The sequence below is a fragment of the Alternaria incomplexa genome (genome assembly GCF_024043165.1).
Source record: "Alternaria incomplexa strain BMP 0042 chromosome Unknown scaffold_5, whole genome shotgun sequence".
Taxonomy (NCBI): Eukaryota; Fungi; Ascomycota; class Dothideomycetes; order Pleosporales; family Pleosporaceae; genus Alternaria; species Alternaria incomplexa.
Genome location: NW_026249854.1, coordinates 664,045 through 683,397, shown reverse-complemented (window position 1 = coordinate 683,397; position 19,353 = coordinate 664,045). Strand labels below are relative to the sequence as shown.

General features: G+C 53.7%; 7 protein-coding genes across 7 annotated transcripts; 5 read left to right on the top strand and 2 right to left on the bottom strand.

The window, feature by feature from the left end:
- Positions 1-1,422: 1,422 nt before the first annotated feature.
- J4E90_004148 (uncharacterized protein) lies at positions 1,423-1,965 on the top strand (the record flags this gene model as incomplete). The annotated part of the gene is made up of 1 exon (XM_051433714.1): positions 1,423-1,965. The coding sequence occupies one exon, from the start codon at positions 1,423-1,425 to the stop codon at positions 1,963-1,965; it is 543 nt and encodes a 180-aa protein (XP_051292232.1).
- A 1,947-nt stretch (positions 1,966-3,912) lies between these two features.
- Positions 3,913-5,071, top strand: J4E90_004147 (uncharacterized protein; the record flags this gene model as incomplete). The annotated part of the gene is made up of 2 exons (XM_051433713.1): positions 3,913-4,278; positions 4,328-5,071. The coding sequence occupies 2 exons, from the start codon at positions 3,913-3,915 to the stop codon at positions 5,069-5,071; spliced, it is 1,110 nt and encodes a 369-aa protein (XP_051292231.1).
- Positions 5,072-5,789: 718 nt separating this feature from the next.
- J4E90_004146 (uncharacterized protein) lies at positions 5,790-6,766 on the top strand (the record flags this gene model as incomplete). The annotated part of the gene is made up of 3 exons (XM_051433712.1): positions 5,790-5,797; positions 6,207-6,213; positions 6,236-6,766. 3 exons carry the CDS (start codon positions 5,790-5,792, stop codon positions 6,764-6,766), a joined length of 546 nt encoding a protein of 181 aa, XP_051292230.1.
- Positions 6,767-7,560: 794 nt separating this feature from the next.
- J4E90_004145 (uncharacterized protein) lies at positions 7,561-8,382 on the bottom strand (the record flags this gene model as incomplete). The annotated part of the gene is made up of 1 exon (XM_051433711.1): positions 7,561-8,382. The coding sequence occupies one exon, from the start codon at positions 8,380-8,382 to the stop codon at positions 7,561-7,563; it is 822 nt and encodes a 273-aa protein (XP_051292229.1).
- A 598-nt stretch (positions 8,383-8,980) lies between these two features.
- J4E90_004144 (uncharacterized protein) lies at positions 8,981-12,177 on the top strand (the record flags this gene model as incomplete). The annotated part of the gene is made up of 2 exons (XM_051433710.1): positions 8,981-9,417; positions 9,471-12,177. 2 exons carry the CDS (start codon positions 8,981-8,983, stop codon positions 12,175-12,177), a joined length of 3,144 nt encoding a protein of 1,047 aa, XP_051292228.1.
- Positions 12,178-12,333: 156 nt separating this feature from the next.
- Positions 12,334-13,779, bottom strand: TRM5 (tRNA(m(1)G37)methyltransferase; the record flags this gene model as incomplete). Its single annotated transcript, XM_051433709.1, has 2 exons — positions 12,334-13,478; positions 13,533-13,779. 2 exons carry the CDS (start codon positions 13,777-13,779, stop codon positions 12,334-12,336), a joined length of 1,392 nt encoding a protein of 463 aa, XP_051292227.1.
- Positions 13,780-14,347: 568 nt separating this feature from the next.
- Positions 14,348-19,271, top strand: J4E90_004142 (uncharacterized protein; the record flags this gene model as incomplete). Its single annotated transcript, XM_051433708.1, has 2 exons — positions 14,348-14,408; positions 14,458-19,271. 2 exons carry the CDS (start codon positions 14,348-14,350, stop codon positions 19,269-19,271), a joined length of 4,875 nt encoding a protein of 1,624 aa, XP_051292226.1.
- Positions 19,272-19,353: the final 82 nt, after the last annotated feature.

Sequence of the window (19,353 nt, the reverse complement as noted above, 5' to 3'; positions counted from 1 at the left end):
CCGCAGCGAGATCGTCCACTTTAAGGTGCGCGAATGAATATGTTCCCCTCTTCGTATACAAACAAGGGTATTTGTCTGCGAACGTATCGTAATTCATACTCGTCAGGCTGAACTGTACAAGAGGAAACTGTCCCGCCATCTGCCCCCACGACCTGTTGGAGGTCGTGAGTCCGTCACAACCTGGGAAAATGAAGAGCACACGGATCGGGCGCCCTGCTAGCTCTTGGTAGTGTAGGATAGCCTGCTTGATCGACTCGCGGTAATGAGAGGTTTGGCTTAGCTGACCGAAGACGGTTTCCATGGAGGAGTCGTGTCCCAAAAAATACGGTAGGTATATTGGCGATGCGATTTCCATTTCCCACACGTTATCAGGATGCGCGAGTCTGGTGTGGGGCGTAGCCAGACGATTGCAGACACGGTTCCATGTGTTGTATAGCGCATCCACGTGAGCGTGCGCTTCCGTCTCTGCGTCCTGGCATGCGGAATCTTCCTTGGATCGGGGTCCGCTGGATCGCGAACAAGACAGCACGATATCGAAGGTCTCTCTAATATCGTCGGTATTGTCGTGGACATGTACGTCTGTCCCAAATAGTGCTCTTGCGTCAGGGCAGCACGCATAACTGACGGCAGGGTTGATAGTAATCGGTCTGTCTGAGCGGGTGAGAGAAGGTCGCACCTCGACTCCGTCTTCGTCGATCTGTATGAGTAGACCCTTTGAGCTGCTGAAATCTCTCCATTTAGGCTCCTTTACATTGGCGGTCCTCGTAGCCGACCAACGTCTCGTCAATCTCGTGAAGAGAATGTTCGGTATCAGGCCGTCCGGCTCGTGCTCGAGAATAGCCATGATTGTGCGAAGCTTTGTGACTACGAATGCCTTTCTTTGAACGAGTATATCCATGTCGTCGGATGTCGCTCGAGCCAGTATGTCGACATTGGGCGCTGAACTGGACACGGATTTGGACGCTGAGGGGGACGCGGAGGTGGACGCGGAGGTGGGCGCGGGGGCAGCGATGATGGTACAGTATTCATCCTGAATGGCCTTGCTCCATGGTCCCACTCCAGTCGTCTCAGCCGTACGGCGCCAGAGTAATTTGGCTTTTTGTGGCGAACATCCGATCCATGGCTGGGTGATGGCGTTCGGGTCTTCCTTCTATGAAACGGTACGATTGTAGGTAGGTGTACTTAGCATACGCACTGCATTGGGTGCACTCGACCATATTTCTTTTCCACTCGGACCGATCGCAAAGGCGAATCTAGATGCCGACTTCCTAGTAGCGTTGCATCGCGCGGGATCTAGCTCTTGAAACTGCACCTACGTCATCGATCCGGTAGTGCCGAGCATCAACTATATCCAACTGAAATCCATCATGATGCTTGGTATCCTTACCTCCCTCAATACCAGACAGAAAGCTTTCAGACACCATGGCACCAGGCGATAACCTGCCTGATTTTCTCACGAACACCAAGCTCGACCCCAGCTTCGACAAAGACATTCTCGACACACATCTAATCTATGATTACGATGCGCAAGACAACGATGGCAAACCCGAAAAGTGGCGGTACGAACTATGGTGTTTCTCTTCGGACCGTGTCGTCTATGCCATTCACGGTGGTCCAATGGCTGGCCGCATAAACTACCAGCGCGCAACGTACCAATGTATCCGTCCCGGTGAACTTTGGCAGATAAACTGGCTCGAGGAGACCGGCAGTATCGTTTCTGCTGTCTACGACATCAAGGAGAAGAAGATGACGACGTTGATCGCGTTCTCGGAGGGTCACTGGAAGAGAGCGAAGGAGGCTCTGGGCGATAAGAGGAAGAAGGAGGATCTGGAGAGATGGAGGGGGCTGGCTGGTGTGGGAAACCAGACGTCGAGGTTCATGCTAAGCGAGCAAGCTCATGTTGTAGAGGTGTTCAAAGGCAAGGGTGAACTGGTGCCGATCAAAGAGAGCGATCCCTTGTTCTGATTGTGTATAACCGATGGACATCAACCAATGAAGCCGTTACCATGTACCATTTATCTCGCATGGTATGTCCGTTCTTGACTATGACAAAGATCTTAGATGGGACCATGATGTTGGTACCATTGCATGGCATGAGATGAGGTTTTCAAGGGATCGCAACCTGTCGGAACCATAGTGCCGGTAATGAAGTCGAAGCAACGTACCTTGCATTGCAGACTGGCAGTGCGACCATCCACGCGATGCTGTGTAGCAAGCCAGTGCCACAATGTAACCGAAGCGGTGAGCCATCCTGCCACAGTTCGGCGACCTGTTCGGCGTTCTGGCGTACCGTTACATCTTGTCGCAGACATCTATTACGACGCCATTCGGGTTCTCGTGCGCATGCGATACGCGTTCGTCCTCCAGACTTGGTATCTTTGGTTGTATGTCTCAATGGCTTATGACATGTAGAAACCGCCCCCCCCCAGGACCACTCTTCATATTCCTCTGGCACTTCTCGCTTGAGCACATAACATGCGTTACACCGAGAGAGCGGGAGGCGGAGGACCGATGTGGGAATGTCTCAATATCGTTTGGTTTCAATAAGTCAACAAACTAGTCGGATCCCGGTAGAGTCAGAAGACGCGCTCGGAGCAGTAGTAGCAAGTCTCGCTTGTGCTCCGGTGGATGCCGGGGCAATACCGACCCAGTGGTCCTTTGTTCCTATAGGATACTCGATGCTTGTGATGATCTTGGTCTTCTGGCAGGTTTCTTCAGTACGACGAAAGCTATAACGTGCTGCGGTCAGAATGTAAAGGCATTGCTGACGTTGCTCTTCAGTGCGTGTCGTCATCTTTCCGAACTCTTACGTTGCTTGGGCTCGCATTCTATAGGAACATCGTGTAGCCAGTTGCGACCACGTGCAGTGCTGCGGGTATCGCTGTACCTAATGAAGAAGTAATGGACTAGATTTCTCATTCCGTACAGCCGGGCGAAGGCGCTGCACATGTCTGATAACGGTGTGGGGTAATGCCCGTCAGCAGCCAGGTCCCAGCGCAACGCTTTCTCGTATGCCCAGCGGGCTTCACGGCATTCATCCAGCGCGGGGTCCTCTGGCCCTGCGTAAGATATAGGCAAGGTTTGTACCGGACGTTTCAGTCGCTTCTCGAAGACACTGAAGATCCAGGGATGGTGGGAGCGGCGCACGCCGTGGCTGTTAGCGGCATGTTGTGAGTGGTGTGTGGCTTGGTTGGACAAAGAACAGACCGCATGTTCGGAGTCCGATGCCTGCTAAGCGCCCGCAATCTGCTGCTGTAAGGACGGTGAGACTCGTCATGCGCCATGGGACTGGTCTTGCGCTAAGACCAGGTGTGTAGAGAGATTGAGCAAACGAAAGGACTCCATGGCAATCTCCACCTGGGCACTCACGCCATGTTAGATGATGGATGGACGAAGGCACGCCGACAGCTCCAGGCCATCGCACGAGAGCATAACAGATCATCGGGACCGCCAAGGGCATGCAGCCAACCGTGCTTTGATGCTGCAAATGAGGGAAAAGTCAAAGGGCAGAGTTAATCTTCCGATGCATTGCTCCGGCCCTGGAGTATGGAGTGTCAGTCATTGAGCTAGCCGAGGGCGGCCGTGCGTGAACCCTATCCATGCGACGGTGACTTCTGGCCCCCCAGTACGCCGTGTTCCACAACAGTAGAGTCGGTATGACAGGGCGCGGCGGGCGCGACGGGGATGCAGCTCGACGCTACTCTTATGGTGCTTCATCAGCTGCTGCCAGCAGCTATGTCCAGCCCGCCGTCCCTCATTCCTCATGTGCCTCCATATTCCTTTTGCTGCCTCGCGACCCCAGGCTGAATCACCACCCCGTTTCATTTCGACTTGCTTTTTACTCCTCGGTCTGGAACAAGTTGCCTTCAAATATTCGCCAGCCTGAACTTTCACACCACACAAACCCCAACCATGGACCGCCCAGCACTCACGTCACGGGAGCATCTGGAGCTCTTGCGAAGCTCTGCGTTTGAATCCGAACATGCCTGGCTCTACGACACTTCCTATCTGCAACACGAGGCAGCAGCGATGGCGTTGGAGCAAGAGATTGAGCAATCACATGCCAGTATATCGCCAGACGACAACTCAGACGAGCAAGTGCGCATCATCAAGACGCAGATCAACATCCACAGGGAGAGGCAGCGGGCGCTAAGGCCGCATCTTGAAAGTGGGAGCGACCAGATCGACGAAGATGGGAACGAGTGTGTCTTTGTAGCAGCACCGAACCAATGGGGTGCGAACGGAGACTTGGACGAGGAGAGCGAGAGTCTGTCTGCAGTGAGTAGCAATTCCTGTCCACTGCTGGGTCGTGACTGACATGCCTCAGATCCACAACCTCCTTACATGGCAAACTTCATACTCGCCCGTCTCACATGCCCCGCGTGACGAACTTCCCTCTCCAAATACACCGTACCACTCGCTGCTCGACCCTCACCAGCCCACGACCACGTACAATCTTCACCGCACGCGAGAATGGACGGGATCTTCGGGCTTCAGGAAATTCATCTACAGCGCACGCGACTACTCGGATAAATACGCTCTATACATGCTTGAAGCCACCCACCGCGACGACAGTCAAGTCAACGCTGCAGACTTCTTCCGTGTCGCCGAGTACCCACAACCATGCATAAACATCCTTCTCTCCGGCATTGACAAGAAGCGCGCCATGACCAAAGACGCGGCCTACAAGTCGCGGTGCATACATCTACGCGGACCATTCTCGCAACCGATCAAAGAATACCCAGACAGGCAACAGAAGATACCATGGTCACCGCGACGATTCAAATATGGTGGACGCCGCTTCGTATGGAAGCAGGGAGATCCGAACGACGATGCCATGCCGGAGACTTTGTACGAATATCAGCAAGACTGGGTAAAGCCAGGAAGCAGGACGGGCAAGCGATGCGACGATGCAAAGCTGATCAAACTTGTCTGGGGAGAAAAGAGGAGGAAGGGTAAAGTGGACAGTTACACGATCCATTTCAAGGGCGGCATGGACCAAGTCTTTAGGGAGATCTTGCTGGCCAGTCAGATGGCCAGGCAGGTATGTCTCTTTACCGCGATGGACTGAAGTCGCTATCTTTCGTCGGCCAAGGTTGAAATCGTATTTGTATATAACCACACAGCGCGAGGCGTTTAAGGGGCCGTGGAACACGGGACGGATACCATGGAACAGCATTTTACAGTCAGTTCCCAGCGGAGCTTTCTGCTATTACAGTTTACAAGATCTTGGGAGTGGGCAGCAGGCTTCTCTACTACCTTGGACATAATTCTGGCCCAAGGGCAACACTAATCAAACTCAATATTAGTCCTTCCATAGGGCAGCAACGCAGTCTTTCACCAGCTTCTCACTTGATAACTACTCACCCAGAACCAATTGCGAAAAATGATGCAAATTGCGTGACCGTCTGCATGCAGTTCATCTGACTCAACAGAATGCCCACGTTGAAGCGAAGAGAGGGAACATCCGCAGGACCGTTACATTGTGTAAGCTGCATATGCATGCTACGCTGTAGATTAGATGATAGCCTTGCTAACATACGCCCCTTACGGTATGTTGGCGCTGGTCGCATTGGCGGACCCTGAGATGATTGCGTTGGCTACTTTTTGGGAATACAAAATTATGCACCATCGGCTGTGGCTGAAGTTGGTCGTAGGTGGTAATGAGCATGTTGTTTTTTGTGGCGTGGCTCTACGCGCGAAATCCAATGCATGACGAACTTGAGTACCACCATGATAGGCAGGCTCGGATCTCTCGGAGGAATGCGATTCAGGAAGGCGTGCTCATCATGCTCAGGTGGAACAACGCTCCTCCTTACCATGTCGCCTGAGCCAGCATGTAAATGCAGGCGCTGTACACCGGTGTAGGTAAATATCACGATGACTTCATCGCCAGTCATTCGTGCATGCTCTCCAAACCCATCATCGATCGCATCTCCCCACGCACTCATATCGCATTATTGGTCACAGCGTACCCACCTGTGATATTCGTTACTGATATCTTTCCTGGATCAAGGGCATCAATTCGCCGTTGAAAGCTGCCAAACCCAAAATCTTACCTGCGTCTTCGGCTGACGCCCACCGCTTCGCAACAGAACCGACAACCTGTTAGCACACCCTGGTGCATACGCCACTTTGCGGGTATATCAAATCACAACTCGGAGCGTGCGATACTGCATACAACCCGACCGATCAGCACGCAACAGGGCCCACGTACATCGCTTACAGCTTACAGCGAGGGCCAGCAACACCAACATACCCGCTTCACCGTCTCGGAAGGACCCTCGCGGAGGAAGACCCACCAGTCATGTTTTCAGATCGCAGCATGGAGCTGCGAATGTCAACATACCTCTTCTGCTGCGCGTTGATCTCGCCCCCTCCTCCCTCAGACCTCCTATCAAATTACTTCACCAAGTCGCCCAAGATCACAGAGCACGGCCCTGAGTGGTCACGCTCGCGGCTGCCTTTCCTAGCCAAGACATTCTCTGGCAAAGACGGCTGCGAGGAGTACTTCAAGCTGATGACTGATGTGCTGGACATGGTCTTGCCGGATGATGCGTTCCCGCGAGACAGCGGGTTCATTGTGGATGCAGATGCTGGGATGGTGAGTGTTGTCGGCAAAGGAAGGTTTACGAGCAAGAAGACGGGCAAGGGATGGGATGAGCAGTTCATCTATCGGTTCAGTGGGTTTGATCATGAGGGGAAGATAGGGCATTGGGAGATATGGGCGGATCCTTTGAGTGCTTGGGAGGCTGTTGGGGAGTGAGCCTTCTCATGTTATCGTTGGAACTCGTGGATATTGAAAGACCGATTGAGGATTGATTCGAAAGCTAGGTATATACCTTCAGCGACAAGCTTAACATGCTAAAGATTCGAAGTTTACAGCAAATGTATGGATGCAGGTGAAACTAGCGAGTGAATGCCGTTAGCGTCTCGCTTGAAAGATGTGGGTCCCTGGCGGCGGCTTCTGCAGCTTCCTCCGAGCCTTCAACTTTTCTTCATCCGCTCTTACACGCCGCCAAACCAACTCTCCACCACCATGGTGCAAGCTACGCAAAGCCCTACGGAGCAGTGGCGCGCATCAATAGTAGCTCGCTGATTGTTCTACACTAACCTACAGCCGCTGCTTGCTGTGCTTCATTTCTCTTGGTACGTTCACATTTCCTTCTATTCACCGCATCCGCGTCCTCGCGACGCGCGCGCACAGCTCAAAAGATGATATGTACATCGACCATTAAACACTTTAGGAAGAGCCGGAAAAGGTATGGCTAGCATCGACAAATGCTACGCCGTCGCTGCTTATAACTTGGTCTCTGAAGAGCATCATCACTCTCACGTTATGGAATTCGGTTTAGAACTGTCGCTGACGATGCAAAGACTAGGTGCCTGCTATTTACGATTTCCTAAGCGACCGCTGCACACAACGCGTGACGTACACGACGCGCGATGTCGACTCGGGGGTACAGAGATGACATATCGCGCGAGCAGATGTGATGACAAGGGCACAATGCGACATCTTGAGAGATGCGCATGGCATTTTATGTATTGACGCTACGGAGGCTACGTCTGCAGGATACTGCTTGCGCTATCGCTATCGAATAACGCCGCGGCGTCCAACTCGAGTGTGGAGACGGACGGCCTCGCCTTCTCGTACAAGCCCATAGTGTCTGACAACCCTAGGAAGGGGTCGGCAAGGTTGTCGCAGTCGGCAGGCCACGAGATCGATTGATCGAACGCATAGCTGTCGCTCCAAGACTGGATAAAGCTGGTCATGTCAAAGTCGAGGTCGGGATTGATCATAGAGGATTGCTCCTCGAGCACGGCGAGATCATCCGTGTTGAGGGCACTCGAGTCTGTACCCAAGTCGACTAGATCGTTGAAATCGAATGTATCCCAATCCCAAGACTGGTTACTTCCATCTTCTGCTGTCGCCGATGTCGATAGCGTGCTGGGGCTGTTGCGCTCGTTCGCCTTTCTCTTTGCGTACTCCTTCGGTGTCAACCCCATCTTGTCCTTGAAGATCTTATGGAAGTACCGCGGCGTGAGATTGACCTTCTTGGCTAGATCTTGCAGTCTCAATGCCCTGGCGTCCTCGTTCTTTAAAGCTTCATCAATCAATACACATGCTTTTTCTACCGCTCGCTCCTGTGGATCTTCGAGTACGGTGTTGGGCTTGCATCTCTTGCAGGCCCTGAACCCAGCTGCCTCTGCTTCTAGTGGTGTCGCATAAAATCCGACATTTGCTCTCCTCGCTAGTCGTCCAGGGCACGTTGGCCGACAGTAGATTCGGGTAGATTTGACGGAGTAAATGAAGTGCCCATTCGCGTCTGCATCTCGTGTCGAAAGGGCTCGCCAGCGTGCAGCGTCAGTCGAATAGGCCATGGTATAGGATTTATACAACAGGACTACGTGATTAGCATGAATTAAAGTCTCGCAGCGATGGTGCGCAAAGTATACCTTCTATGTTGTAAACCTAGAGATGTTTCCAGACAGCAAGAACGTCTGAAGCTCAACAACGCGAATGTACAGCAGGCTCAAATTCGTCCTGCGCGAAACTGAGATGGCAAAGTAACAGTCAGTCAGGTACGGAGAGCGACAGTAATCGCGGCAACGGGCCCTCTTAAGAGCTCTGGAAGTCTTCCCGCACCCGTAGGCTATCTACGCTGTGATTGGATACTTCGAGAGCCAGTTTGAGAGCACGCGATGACGCACGCTAAACTCATCTCTATTAACACCTAAACATCGCGTATAGACACGCGATTCACGCAGCGTTCCTTACATAGCAAAGACCAATGTAGACGAGATGAGTGGGCAAACGAAGCATTCGGCGCGTCGCGTCAGGCTCTTTCCACGTCGGACGCGACTTGGGTGGAAGAGGTAGGCACGATAGAGGCACCGACTACCAAACCATGAGTCTCACTCGGGCTCAATCTTCTGCCACCGATGGGACCTCCGCAAGTTCATTCTCGGTCCTACCAGCATGGCGGAAGGCCTCGACAGTGTTGCGGTACCCAGCATCGTGGCTCTCCCACCAACGACAACGCGACAGATCGGTTCCGGACAGGTCCTTGTTGATCCCAGTTCCGTCGTCAAAGAGCTCATAGACAACGCTCTAGATGCGCGAGCGAAGAGCATATTTGTTGATATCACTGCTAACACGGTCGACTCTATCCAAGTCAAAGATGATGGCCATGGTATACCAGCTGAAGATCGCCCTCTTGTATGTCGCCGCTACTGCACGAGCAAGATTAGAGACTTTCACGACCTGAGAGAAGTCGGAGGGAAATGGCTGGGCTTTCGCGGTGAGGCATTATCAAGCATGGCCGACATGAGTGGCTCGCTCTCTGTCACTACTCGAGTAGAAGGAGAGCCAGTCGCTTTCAAGCTGAAGTATGATCGGAACGGCGAGCTGGCTTCGTAAGACATCAATGGTAATCTCACGGATAGCTATCACGGACTAATGTATGCAGCACTGAACACGACTCCCATCCAGTTGGCACGACGGTCAAGGTTACCAAGTTCTTTGACTTCATACCCGTCCGAAAGGAGACGGCGATCAAGAATTCGGCGAAAACGCTTGCGAAGATCCGGCGGCTGATGCAAGCCTATGCACTGGCCAGGCCTACTATACGCTTCCGGCTCCGCGTACTGAAAGCGAAGAACAGCAATGGTGACTTTGTCTATGCACCGAAAGCCGACGCCAACATTGAAGATGCAGTCCTGAAAGTCATCGGTAAAGATTGCGCTCTGCAGTGCGACTGGACTGCTCTAGAGGCCGACGGCTTCGAGATTCATGCTTTCCTGCCCAAGCCAGGTGCAAGCGGACCGAAGATAGCCCATCGAGGGGCCTTCGTCTCGATCGATGCAAGGCCTGTGTCGAACAGTCGTGGTACTATCAAGCGGATCATCACAACTTATAAGGAACGACTCCGCAAATCAGCGCCTGCGCTGGCTGGCGTCAAGGATCCGTTCTTCTACATGAACATCATTTGTCCACCTGACAGTTACGACCCCAACATCGAGCCAGCCAAAGACGACGTCATGTTCGATAACAGCGAAGTGGTTGTTGCCGTTGTGGATAAGCTGCTCAAAGCTTACTATCCTGAGGCCATTCAGGATATTCCAGATATTCAGGATGCTGAGATGCCGACGTCTGCGCAACAGCAGTATGAGCCCCAATTTGAGGAGCTACCGAGTCGCGTCGAAAGCTCCATCACGATACATGACGATGAGCCTGCAAACCGGAATGAGCAACCCACGACTGATCCGGCTCAGGCGCTGCCACGCTGGAGGTCAAGCATGTATGGTATTGATGAGGAAGACCTAGAGTTTCTGCAAGAAAACCCAGCACCTGTGGTCGAAACGGAAGAGGAGAAGGGTCTACGCGCAGTGGAGGTGTCCAATCCATGGACCATTGCTCGAATGAACACTATGATCAAACCCAAACAAGCTGTGAGCAACGAACAGCTGCCGAGCCCGGCCAAAAGCCAAAGAAGTAGCGACCCGCATCGCCCCTCTCCCAGTCCTGCCGTTACTCCACGTCGTCCATTGTCAGCGGTGCCCTTAACACCTCAGACGTTGTCAAAGACGAACATGAGATCTCCTCTGGATGCCGAACTGGAGCGTAGTATCCAGCATATGTCGCGCCTCAGTTCAGAAGCTGGTGCTCTCGACGACCGGATACAAGAGCGGGACACGGACGATCGAGGTCGTCACGAGCGTATCGGGCCACTGCCACAGAACGCCTCATCGAGCCATTTCGCACGATCTGACATCAACTCCATCAAGTCAGGACTCGCGGACTACAACCAGATCGGAAAGGGCTCACAGCGGTTGACCTCTCCAGTAACCCCAGCTCCTCGTAACCGACGCACTCAACCAGGCTACGTAAATACACCATTTGCACCATCAAAGCAAAGGTCGAATGCTATGGGGCTTGGAGAGTATCTACTTGGTACACAAGCCCTCGAACCAGCTCGTCGACAGAAGCAGGCCAAGAAGACTGGAGGAGCACCATTCCCAAACAACGCCTCATCTTCTCCAAGCAGACCCGCGTTGGATCCAGCAGACCGGCTAGTCGCTAGACAACTCCATTCAAACAACAACACAGATATTCGTAACTTCTTTGGACGCGGCAGAGATAAGGGCATATCTGAATCGCTGGTTGATGGTTTTCCGCGAGCTTCCTCAGCGGAACCGCAGTCTCGCTCAAAGCGCATCAGAAAATCTTCACTGGTCAACGATGACGGTCAGATGAATATCGATCCGCGACGAGTGGCTGATCAGTTTCGAGCTTTTGCTGAACATGAAGATCATACCTTCGGCCCTCAGATGTCTAACCGAATCTCAAAGCCTCCAGCGACGCACCGTCCCGACCAAAGCGCCAAAGAGATAGAAGCATATTTCAAAACGCAAGAACAGCAACACTCCAGCTCCCTGTCCCGCCCCCAAAAAGCACCTCAAAGGCAGGAGCCTCGCATCGCGCCGCCCCACGAAACAGCGAAGACACGTCGACCCAGACGCCGCACAACAGACGCTCTCGAGCGCACCAAGTCCTCCAAACTCCCACTGGAGCGCACACCCGATGGTTTCCAGATCCAAGACCTGGTATTCCATCTTCCAGCCAGCATCGACACCATCGTACAAAGCTCGCGTAAACTCGACATGCAGCGCAACAGCCCAGAATGGGGTTACGCGTCGGAAAGCGCATATGACGTGTTCGGCGAGCCGGTGCGTGAAAAGAAGATCATGGAGTGGGTGATTACGTTGGATGCGCTGTTGTGTAAGCGGTATGAGAGGATCGATGGCCCAGATGCGCGGTGTGAGATCCATGAGGGGATTCAGCGGGCGCTTGATGCGCGGAAAGAGGCGGATGATCTTACGCAGAGGGAGGAGAGTATAAGTCAAGACGTACAGCGCGCTGCAGGCGGGAGATTCGAACATGATGTCTCGATGGATTTCGGTGGTGCTTCTGGCGTCGTGGTTCAGCAGCCTGTCGTCGAGGAAGAGAAGAAGGTGCATGATGACGGCGAGTTCGATTTCGATATGGAGGAATTTGTTGATCTGACGGGAGGGGATGAGAGGCAGAGTATGGGGACAGCAGGAGAGGCAGATGTGAGTGGAATCAAGGGTGAGTTTGACGATGATATCGAGGATGAGATGTTGATGGATCTATAGAGCATGTGGGAGAGAGTGACGTGATGGACGGATATCAATCGGCTTCAGCTATAGCTTTGCCGTGTTGTAACATGGCTCACTCAGTGGGTATTAGCTCATGTGAAACGTGTGCCCGACAACATGCTATCTTGCCCCTTTTACGTCTACAGCGAATATTCATACCTCCCTAAAAGCAACCTCCTCAGGCAACCTAAAACTAGCACAGAACATCCTCTTCTTCGGCGCCACATCTCTCACATCATACACGTTCACATCCTCCATATCGGGTGTGATCACGGTACCCAACTGCCTACTAACCTCTTCGCAGATGCCCTTGATCTCCTCCACATTATCATCGCTCTTGGTCGAGAAGCAGTGTACATGGATCATGGGAAGCTTCTGCGACGTGTGTGGCGCGAGGAGTTTCTTGATTTCAGAGGCTGGGTATCCGGGGACGTTGGCGTAGAGGCCGATAAAGGAGGGGAGGAAGGTAATGGCCGAGGCGGGGAGGTTCATGACGTAGTGCGAAAAGAATCGTGGTTGGACGAGCGTCTTGAGGGGTTCAGGCTGTTTCTTCTCCTCTGGTTTGCTGCGCGAAGATTTGGTTTTGGGGTAGATGGATACAGAGTGTTCATCGCTCGTCAACAGATCCGCAGAGGCTTGACGGATAAACGCTCCGCCGTCGGTGTTGAAGGAACGGACAAAGTCGCCTACTTTGTTGATCTTGATGTTTCCCACGAGCGAGTTGTAGGATTCGGGGTTGAGGTCATTGGCCCAGACGAAGCACTTCTTCTTGCCCGCAGGTACGGCAAAGGGTCCTACGCCGGTCATGACGTCGCAGATTGCCTCGCCTTCGCGGAACATGTTGCAGAGCCGCTCGTGCTCCGTGTGTAGACGCGTGTTCCAGTATACTTTTGCAAAGTCGAATTTGAAGGTGCAGCCCTGCTCGCGCAGTTCGACGTTCATGTCGTCTGGGCCGTGGAGTACTTCGTACTGGAAGGTGCGGAATGCGTTCTCGGTGCCTACATTGTCGAGCTTGTTGATGACCGTCTTGACCATGGGGTTCTTGTCTGCGAGGACCGTCGCGATGAGGTGCTTGTAGGGCCAGTACCGTTCGCGGAGGTTCAGGTGGGCGACGTGGCCGGCGAGGGCGAAACCCTGGGGTATCTCATCGTCGTGGACGGACTCGGGCGGAGGGATGGTTGCGCTCGTGATCTCGGAGTAGGTGAAGTAGTCGTAGTTGAGCTGCAGCTGGTAGGGTATGACGCCTAGCGTGCCGTCCTGCTCGAGATCGCGCAGCTTAGGGGACCAGGTCGTTCGATCTGCCTGGTTTCAGACTCAGTACTCCCATGTACTACTGCCGTGGGGTGACTCACCAGAGTGAACGACTTCTGGTCGCAGGAGCAGGCATTTGCTGCCTTTGGACGCTTGCTCTGAATCGGGGTCGACTCTTATCGGATCTATGCGATTACTTGGCAGCGTGTCCTTGCTGGCGGTGAGTTCCTTGCGGCAGCGCGATATGTCCTTGGGGTTGAAGATGCGGGCGGCCGAGGTGGGGATGGTCTTGTGGAAGAAGCTGCGGTCCAGCACCTTCATGGCGCGGTTCACGGGGGGCGCGAACATGTCGGTGGTCGCTTCTGTGGCCGACATTGAATCGTGGGCGCGCGGAGAATGGGTGTCGCGTGGGTGTATCGCGGCTGGGGAATTATTTTTTGGTGAGGGATGACGCAGGCACCGTTAGGATGACCCCAGCATGGCACATGTCAGGTACCGAACGCGGGCGCTTTGGGCGCGACCCTCGAGACGTGAGAGACATAGTCTGTAGTAATCAACTTGTATCTGTCTCGACTACGTTTGAGTGTCAGTGTCCTGAACGGCGTCAGGGTCCGCTGCACAGGTGACGACAGGCCAGTCCAAGCTTCGTGGTCGGCTGCAGGGGTCGGGACACCAGGATCGCGTACCTAATCTTGCACCGGCGTGGTCAATCAACAAAACAACTTCGCCATAGCACCGCCTCCTGAGCCGTGGATGACCGCGACCGCGCCCTCGCCCTCGCCCGTCCACCGCCGTCGCCGCCCATGAAGTCTCCCGGATCCCGCCTCTGACCGCTGCATAGACCGAGCGGCCCGTTGCCATCTCCTTTGTCCGCATACCCCGGATTCCGACCACGAACAAAGTCACCACGCCCACCATGGCGTCTGGCGGAGGAAACATCAAGGTCGTGGTGCGATGCAGGCCCTTCAACGGCCGAGGTAGGCAGCCCCCTGGCTTTACTATACCGTCGCAATTAACAACGCGCAGAGAAGGCGCGCAATGCACAGTGTATCGTGCAGATGAAGGGCGACCAGACCATCCTCTCCCCTCCCGCCCATGCCGATATCAAGGGGAAAGCCGCCAAAGCCGCCTCCGAGGGCACCAAGACATTCGCCTTCGATAGGTCGTACTGGTCCTTCGACCGCGACGCTCCCAACTATGCCGGCCAGGACAACCTCCACGAGGATCTTGGCAAGCCGCTGCTCGACAATGCCTTCCAGGGCTACAACAACTGTATCTTCGCCTACGGTCAGACGGGTTCGGGAAAGTCGTACTCTATGATGGGCTATGGCGCTGAGTACGGAATCATCCCCAAGATTTGCCAGGACATGTTCGAGAGGATCAAGGGGTTACAAGCCGACAAGAACTCGTCCTGCACCGTCGAAGTGTCCTACCTGGAAATCTACAACGAGCGCGTACGCGACCTGCTGAACCCCTCGAATAAAGGGAACCTGCGAGTTCGCGAGCATCCCTCCACCGGTCCCTATGTCGAAGATCTCGCCAAGTTGGTCGTCCAGTCCTTTCCCGAAATCGAGAACCTCATGGACGAGGGAAACAAGGCCCGTACTGTGGCTGCCACCAACATGAACGAGACGTCCTCGCGATCGCACGCCGTCTTCACCCTTACCCTCACCCAGAAGCGCCACGATGTCGAGACAAGCATGAGCGGAGAGAGGGTCGCCAAGATCAGTTTGGTCGATTTGGCCGGATCAGAACGAGCTCAGTCGACGGGTGCGACTGGCGCAAGATTGAAAGAGGGTGCCGAGATTAACAGGTCTCTGTCTACACTGGGTCGCGTCATTGCAGCGCTTGCAGACCAGTCGTCGGGAGGCAAGAAGAAGGGTACCCAAGTTCCATACCGAGACTCCATCTTGACATGGCTCTTGAAAGACTCTTTGGGAGGAAACAGTATGACAGCCATGATTGCTGCCATCTCTCCAGCCGACATCAACTTCGAGGAGACCCTCTCGACCCTCCGCTACGCCGACTCCGCAAAACGCATCAAAAACCACGCTGTCGTAAACGAAGACCCGAACGCGCGCATGATCCGCGAGCTCAAGGAAGAACTGTCAAAACTGCGGACTCAGCTGGGTGGAGGAGGCGGTGGAGTTGCCGGAGCGAATGGCATCATAGAAGAACAGTACGCACCCGACACACCATTGGAGAAGCAGATCGTTTCCATCACACAAGCAGACGGTTCGATCAAGAAGGTATCCAAGGCCGAGATTGCAGAGCAGCTTGATCAATCAGAGAAACTCTATACCGAGTTGAACCAAACTTGGGAAGAGAAGCTGCAGAAGACGGAAGAGATCCACAAGGAACGAGAAGCCGCGCTGGAAGAACTTGGTATCAGCATCGAAAAGGGTTTCGTTGGTCTGTCAACACCAAAGAACATGCCTCATTTGGTCAATTTGAGTGATGATCCACTCTTGACTGAATGTCTCGTCTACAACCTAAAACCGGGCACGACGACCGTTGGCAATTCTGATGTTGAAGGCCAAACCGCACAAATACGTCTGAATGGCTCGCAGATTCTTGCCGAACACTGTCACTTCGAAAACGTGGACGGCAAGGTGACGGTGATACCCCAGGAAACCGCTAGTGTCATGGTCAATGGTGTACGCATCGACAAGCCAAGGTTGCTCAAGAGCGGCCACCGCATCATCCTTGGCGACTTCCACATTTTCCGCTTCAACAACCCGCAAGAGGCAAGAGCTGAGCGTGCTGAAGTAGGCACAAGCCTACTTCGACAGACGGTCACCGCCAGCCAGCTCAACTCTCCCTCGCCTGCACCAAGACCTGGTCACGACAGATCATACAGCGCCATCAGTATCGCGAACTCTGACTTCGACCCTGATAGTCCGAGGGCAGGATCGCCTGCATTCTGGCAACGCGGCCGTGAGTCAGAGTTCTCCTACGCACGCAGAGAAGCCCTTACGGCGTGGCTGGGGCCAGACAAACGCATCGAAAACCTTCCAGACGAAGACTTTGAGGCACTCTTCGAAGATCTCAGCAGGTTGCGCGAGACCCGCAAAGCACGTCCCGAGAGTCGCATCTTCAGCGACGAGGATACAGAGTCGATGTCCTCATATCCTGTACGAGAAAAGTACGCTTCTGGTGGGACGCTAGACAACTTCTCGCTCGATACCATGTTAACGATGCCATCTACGCCTCGGCAAGACGGCAGCGAAAAGATGGAGGAGATACGAGAAGACATGGAAGAGAAGATGGACAAGCGGAAAGAGGACTACAGTGCAAAGCTGAAAGCTGACGCAGAAGCAAAAGTCGAGCTGGAAGAGCTGCGAGCTGCGAAGGAAGAAATGCAGAAGCAGCTACAACAGCAGAAGGAGGCTTTTGCACGTCAAATGAAAGAGCTTGGCCACGAGTGGGTACCTGAAAGCAGCGGAACTCCAGAAGCCGAAGCTGAAGCCGAAGCCGAAGCAAAGGATGCACACAACGAGCAAAATGAGCAGCAACTGGAGTTGATCAGGACTGTTTTCAAACAGTGGCGGCGAAGGAAGTATGTCACCATGGCGGAGACGCTTTTGCAGAACGCCGCTGTTCTGAAGGAGGCTCAAGTTATGAGTCAACAGATGGACAAGCGCGTCGTCTTTCAATTCTGCATCGTCGATATCGGGCATACTGTCCCGTCATCTTACGACTTGGTGAACATGGGCATTCCAGGTGAAGACGATGAATATCTCGACAGCCAGTCCAAGCCCTGCGTTGGTGTTCGTGTCATCGACTTCAAGAACGAAGTGGTGCACCTATGGTCATTACAGAAGCTACGCGATCGCGTCCGACGGATGCATCAAATGCATCAGTACATGAACCGACCAGAATACTTCCAGCATTTCAACCCGGAGTCGCCATTCTCAGAACCCTGCATGCCCGAGTTCTCGCGCATCGGCGATGTGGACGTTCCGCTCGCTGCTGTGTTCGAATCAAGAGTACGAGACTTCAGCCTGGACGTTATCTCTCCATACACGGCGAACCCCATTGGTATTATTCGACTTTCACTGGAGCCTTCATCTGCAGAAGCACCTTCGACTACGCTCAAGTTCAATGTTGGTATGCATGAGCTTGTTGGGTTTCCAGAACGAGAGGGCACCCAAGTCCACGCTGTGCTCTTTGTACCTGGTATCTCGGACGAGAGTGGAGCCACGACCACGACCTGGATTACCGATTTCAACGAAGGCCCTATCCGCTTTGAGAGTGTGCACAGCATGAGTCTTCCGTACCCGAGCCCGCGCGACACCTTCCTTCGAATCTCCATCTTCGCCAAGGTTACGGACATTCACCTCGATAAACTCCTGAGCTGGGATGACATGCGCGACTCTGCGGAAAAGCCCAAGCAGAAGCGCCGTCACGCTCGGTTACCGGAGTCGGAGTTCTACACGGAGGATACACATGACATCTTCTCACGCATCCAGATTCAAGAGATTACGGATGACGGGACATACCAACCCGTCGAGGTAACGCAGAGCAACGTCATGGACGCTGGAGTATACCAACTCCATCAGGGTTTAGCGCGTCGCATCGTTGTCAACCTCACCCATACTTCTGGAGACACGATACAATGGGAGGATGTCAAGTCGCTGCGCATGGGTCACATCCGATTGGTCGATGCAGCTGGTAATAGTCCTAACTACGGCTCACCCGTCAAAGAAGTGCCTGTCGATCTGACATCCCCACCCGTCATCAGGAAGAACGCCGATGGCACCACAAATGTCAAATTTGTAGGACGATGGGACAGTACGGCTCACGCGTCTCAAATCCTCGATCGGGCGACAAAGGATAACTTCCGCGTGAAAGTCACGCTGCTGTTCGACGTCACATCGTCCAAGCTTATCGAACCGATGTCGTTCTCCTTCGACCTCTTCGTTCAAATCCGGGGCCGTTCTTACATGCGCCAGACCTCTCTTTTCTCGTTAGCGAACATCTGGAATACGGTAAAGGTCGTTCACTCGACAGTAGGAATCTTCAACGTTGCCATTCGCCCCACCTCCGTCAAGCGTGCGACAGATCTCTGGCGAATGAACACGAAAGACGACTACGTGAAGGGTGAAGAGCAGCTCGCAGGCTGGACGCCGCGCGGTGTTTCGCTGGTACGCGACTTCATCCACATAGAAAAGCGCCGCGCTCGGATCGCAGAGATAGAAACAGCGCGTTCTGTCTTGTCGTCCAAGGCATTGAGCATACCTGCTTCCGCACTTGCTTCCTCAAAGGATAAGCCCTTGGAAGAGGCTCAGATAGCACTCCTCCAACGCATGGTCTCGCTCTGGAAGACCAAGAAAGCGCCTGCAGAAATCATCCTCAACCCCACGAATCTTGAGCCTCCTACCAACGGCGCCGCCTTTGCGGCACGCTCTCCTTCTCCATCGCCAAACCCAACCCCAAGTTTGACAGCTACCGTCCGCTTCATTAGCAAGAACCCTAACTTAATGAAAGCGTCCTACCTCCTCACTCCAGATCCGACAAACACGCGCTGGATACGGCGATACGTCGAACTACGAAAGCCATACCTCCACATCTACTCATCAGACGGCGACGAGATCAACGCCATCAATGTCAGCACAGCGCGTATTGACCATTCACCGCAAATCGCGAAACTACTTGGAGGTGGTCAGCAAAGCAACGGCCAAGGAAATGCCGGCGCGCACAAGGACGTTGTCTTTGCTGTCTTCGCGAGAAGCAACACGTACATCTTCCGAGCGCGAAGCGAGAGGGAGAAGATCGAATGGATATTGCGATTAGATCAAAGCTACTTCAGCAGCGAAGGAAGCGAGGCGTCGACGTGAGGACGCGTAATGAGTATTTGGCTGGAAAAGTTACATGTAGACATTCGGCGCCATGTGGAAGGGTTTTAATTCTTGTACCGAA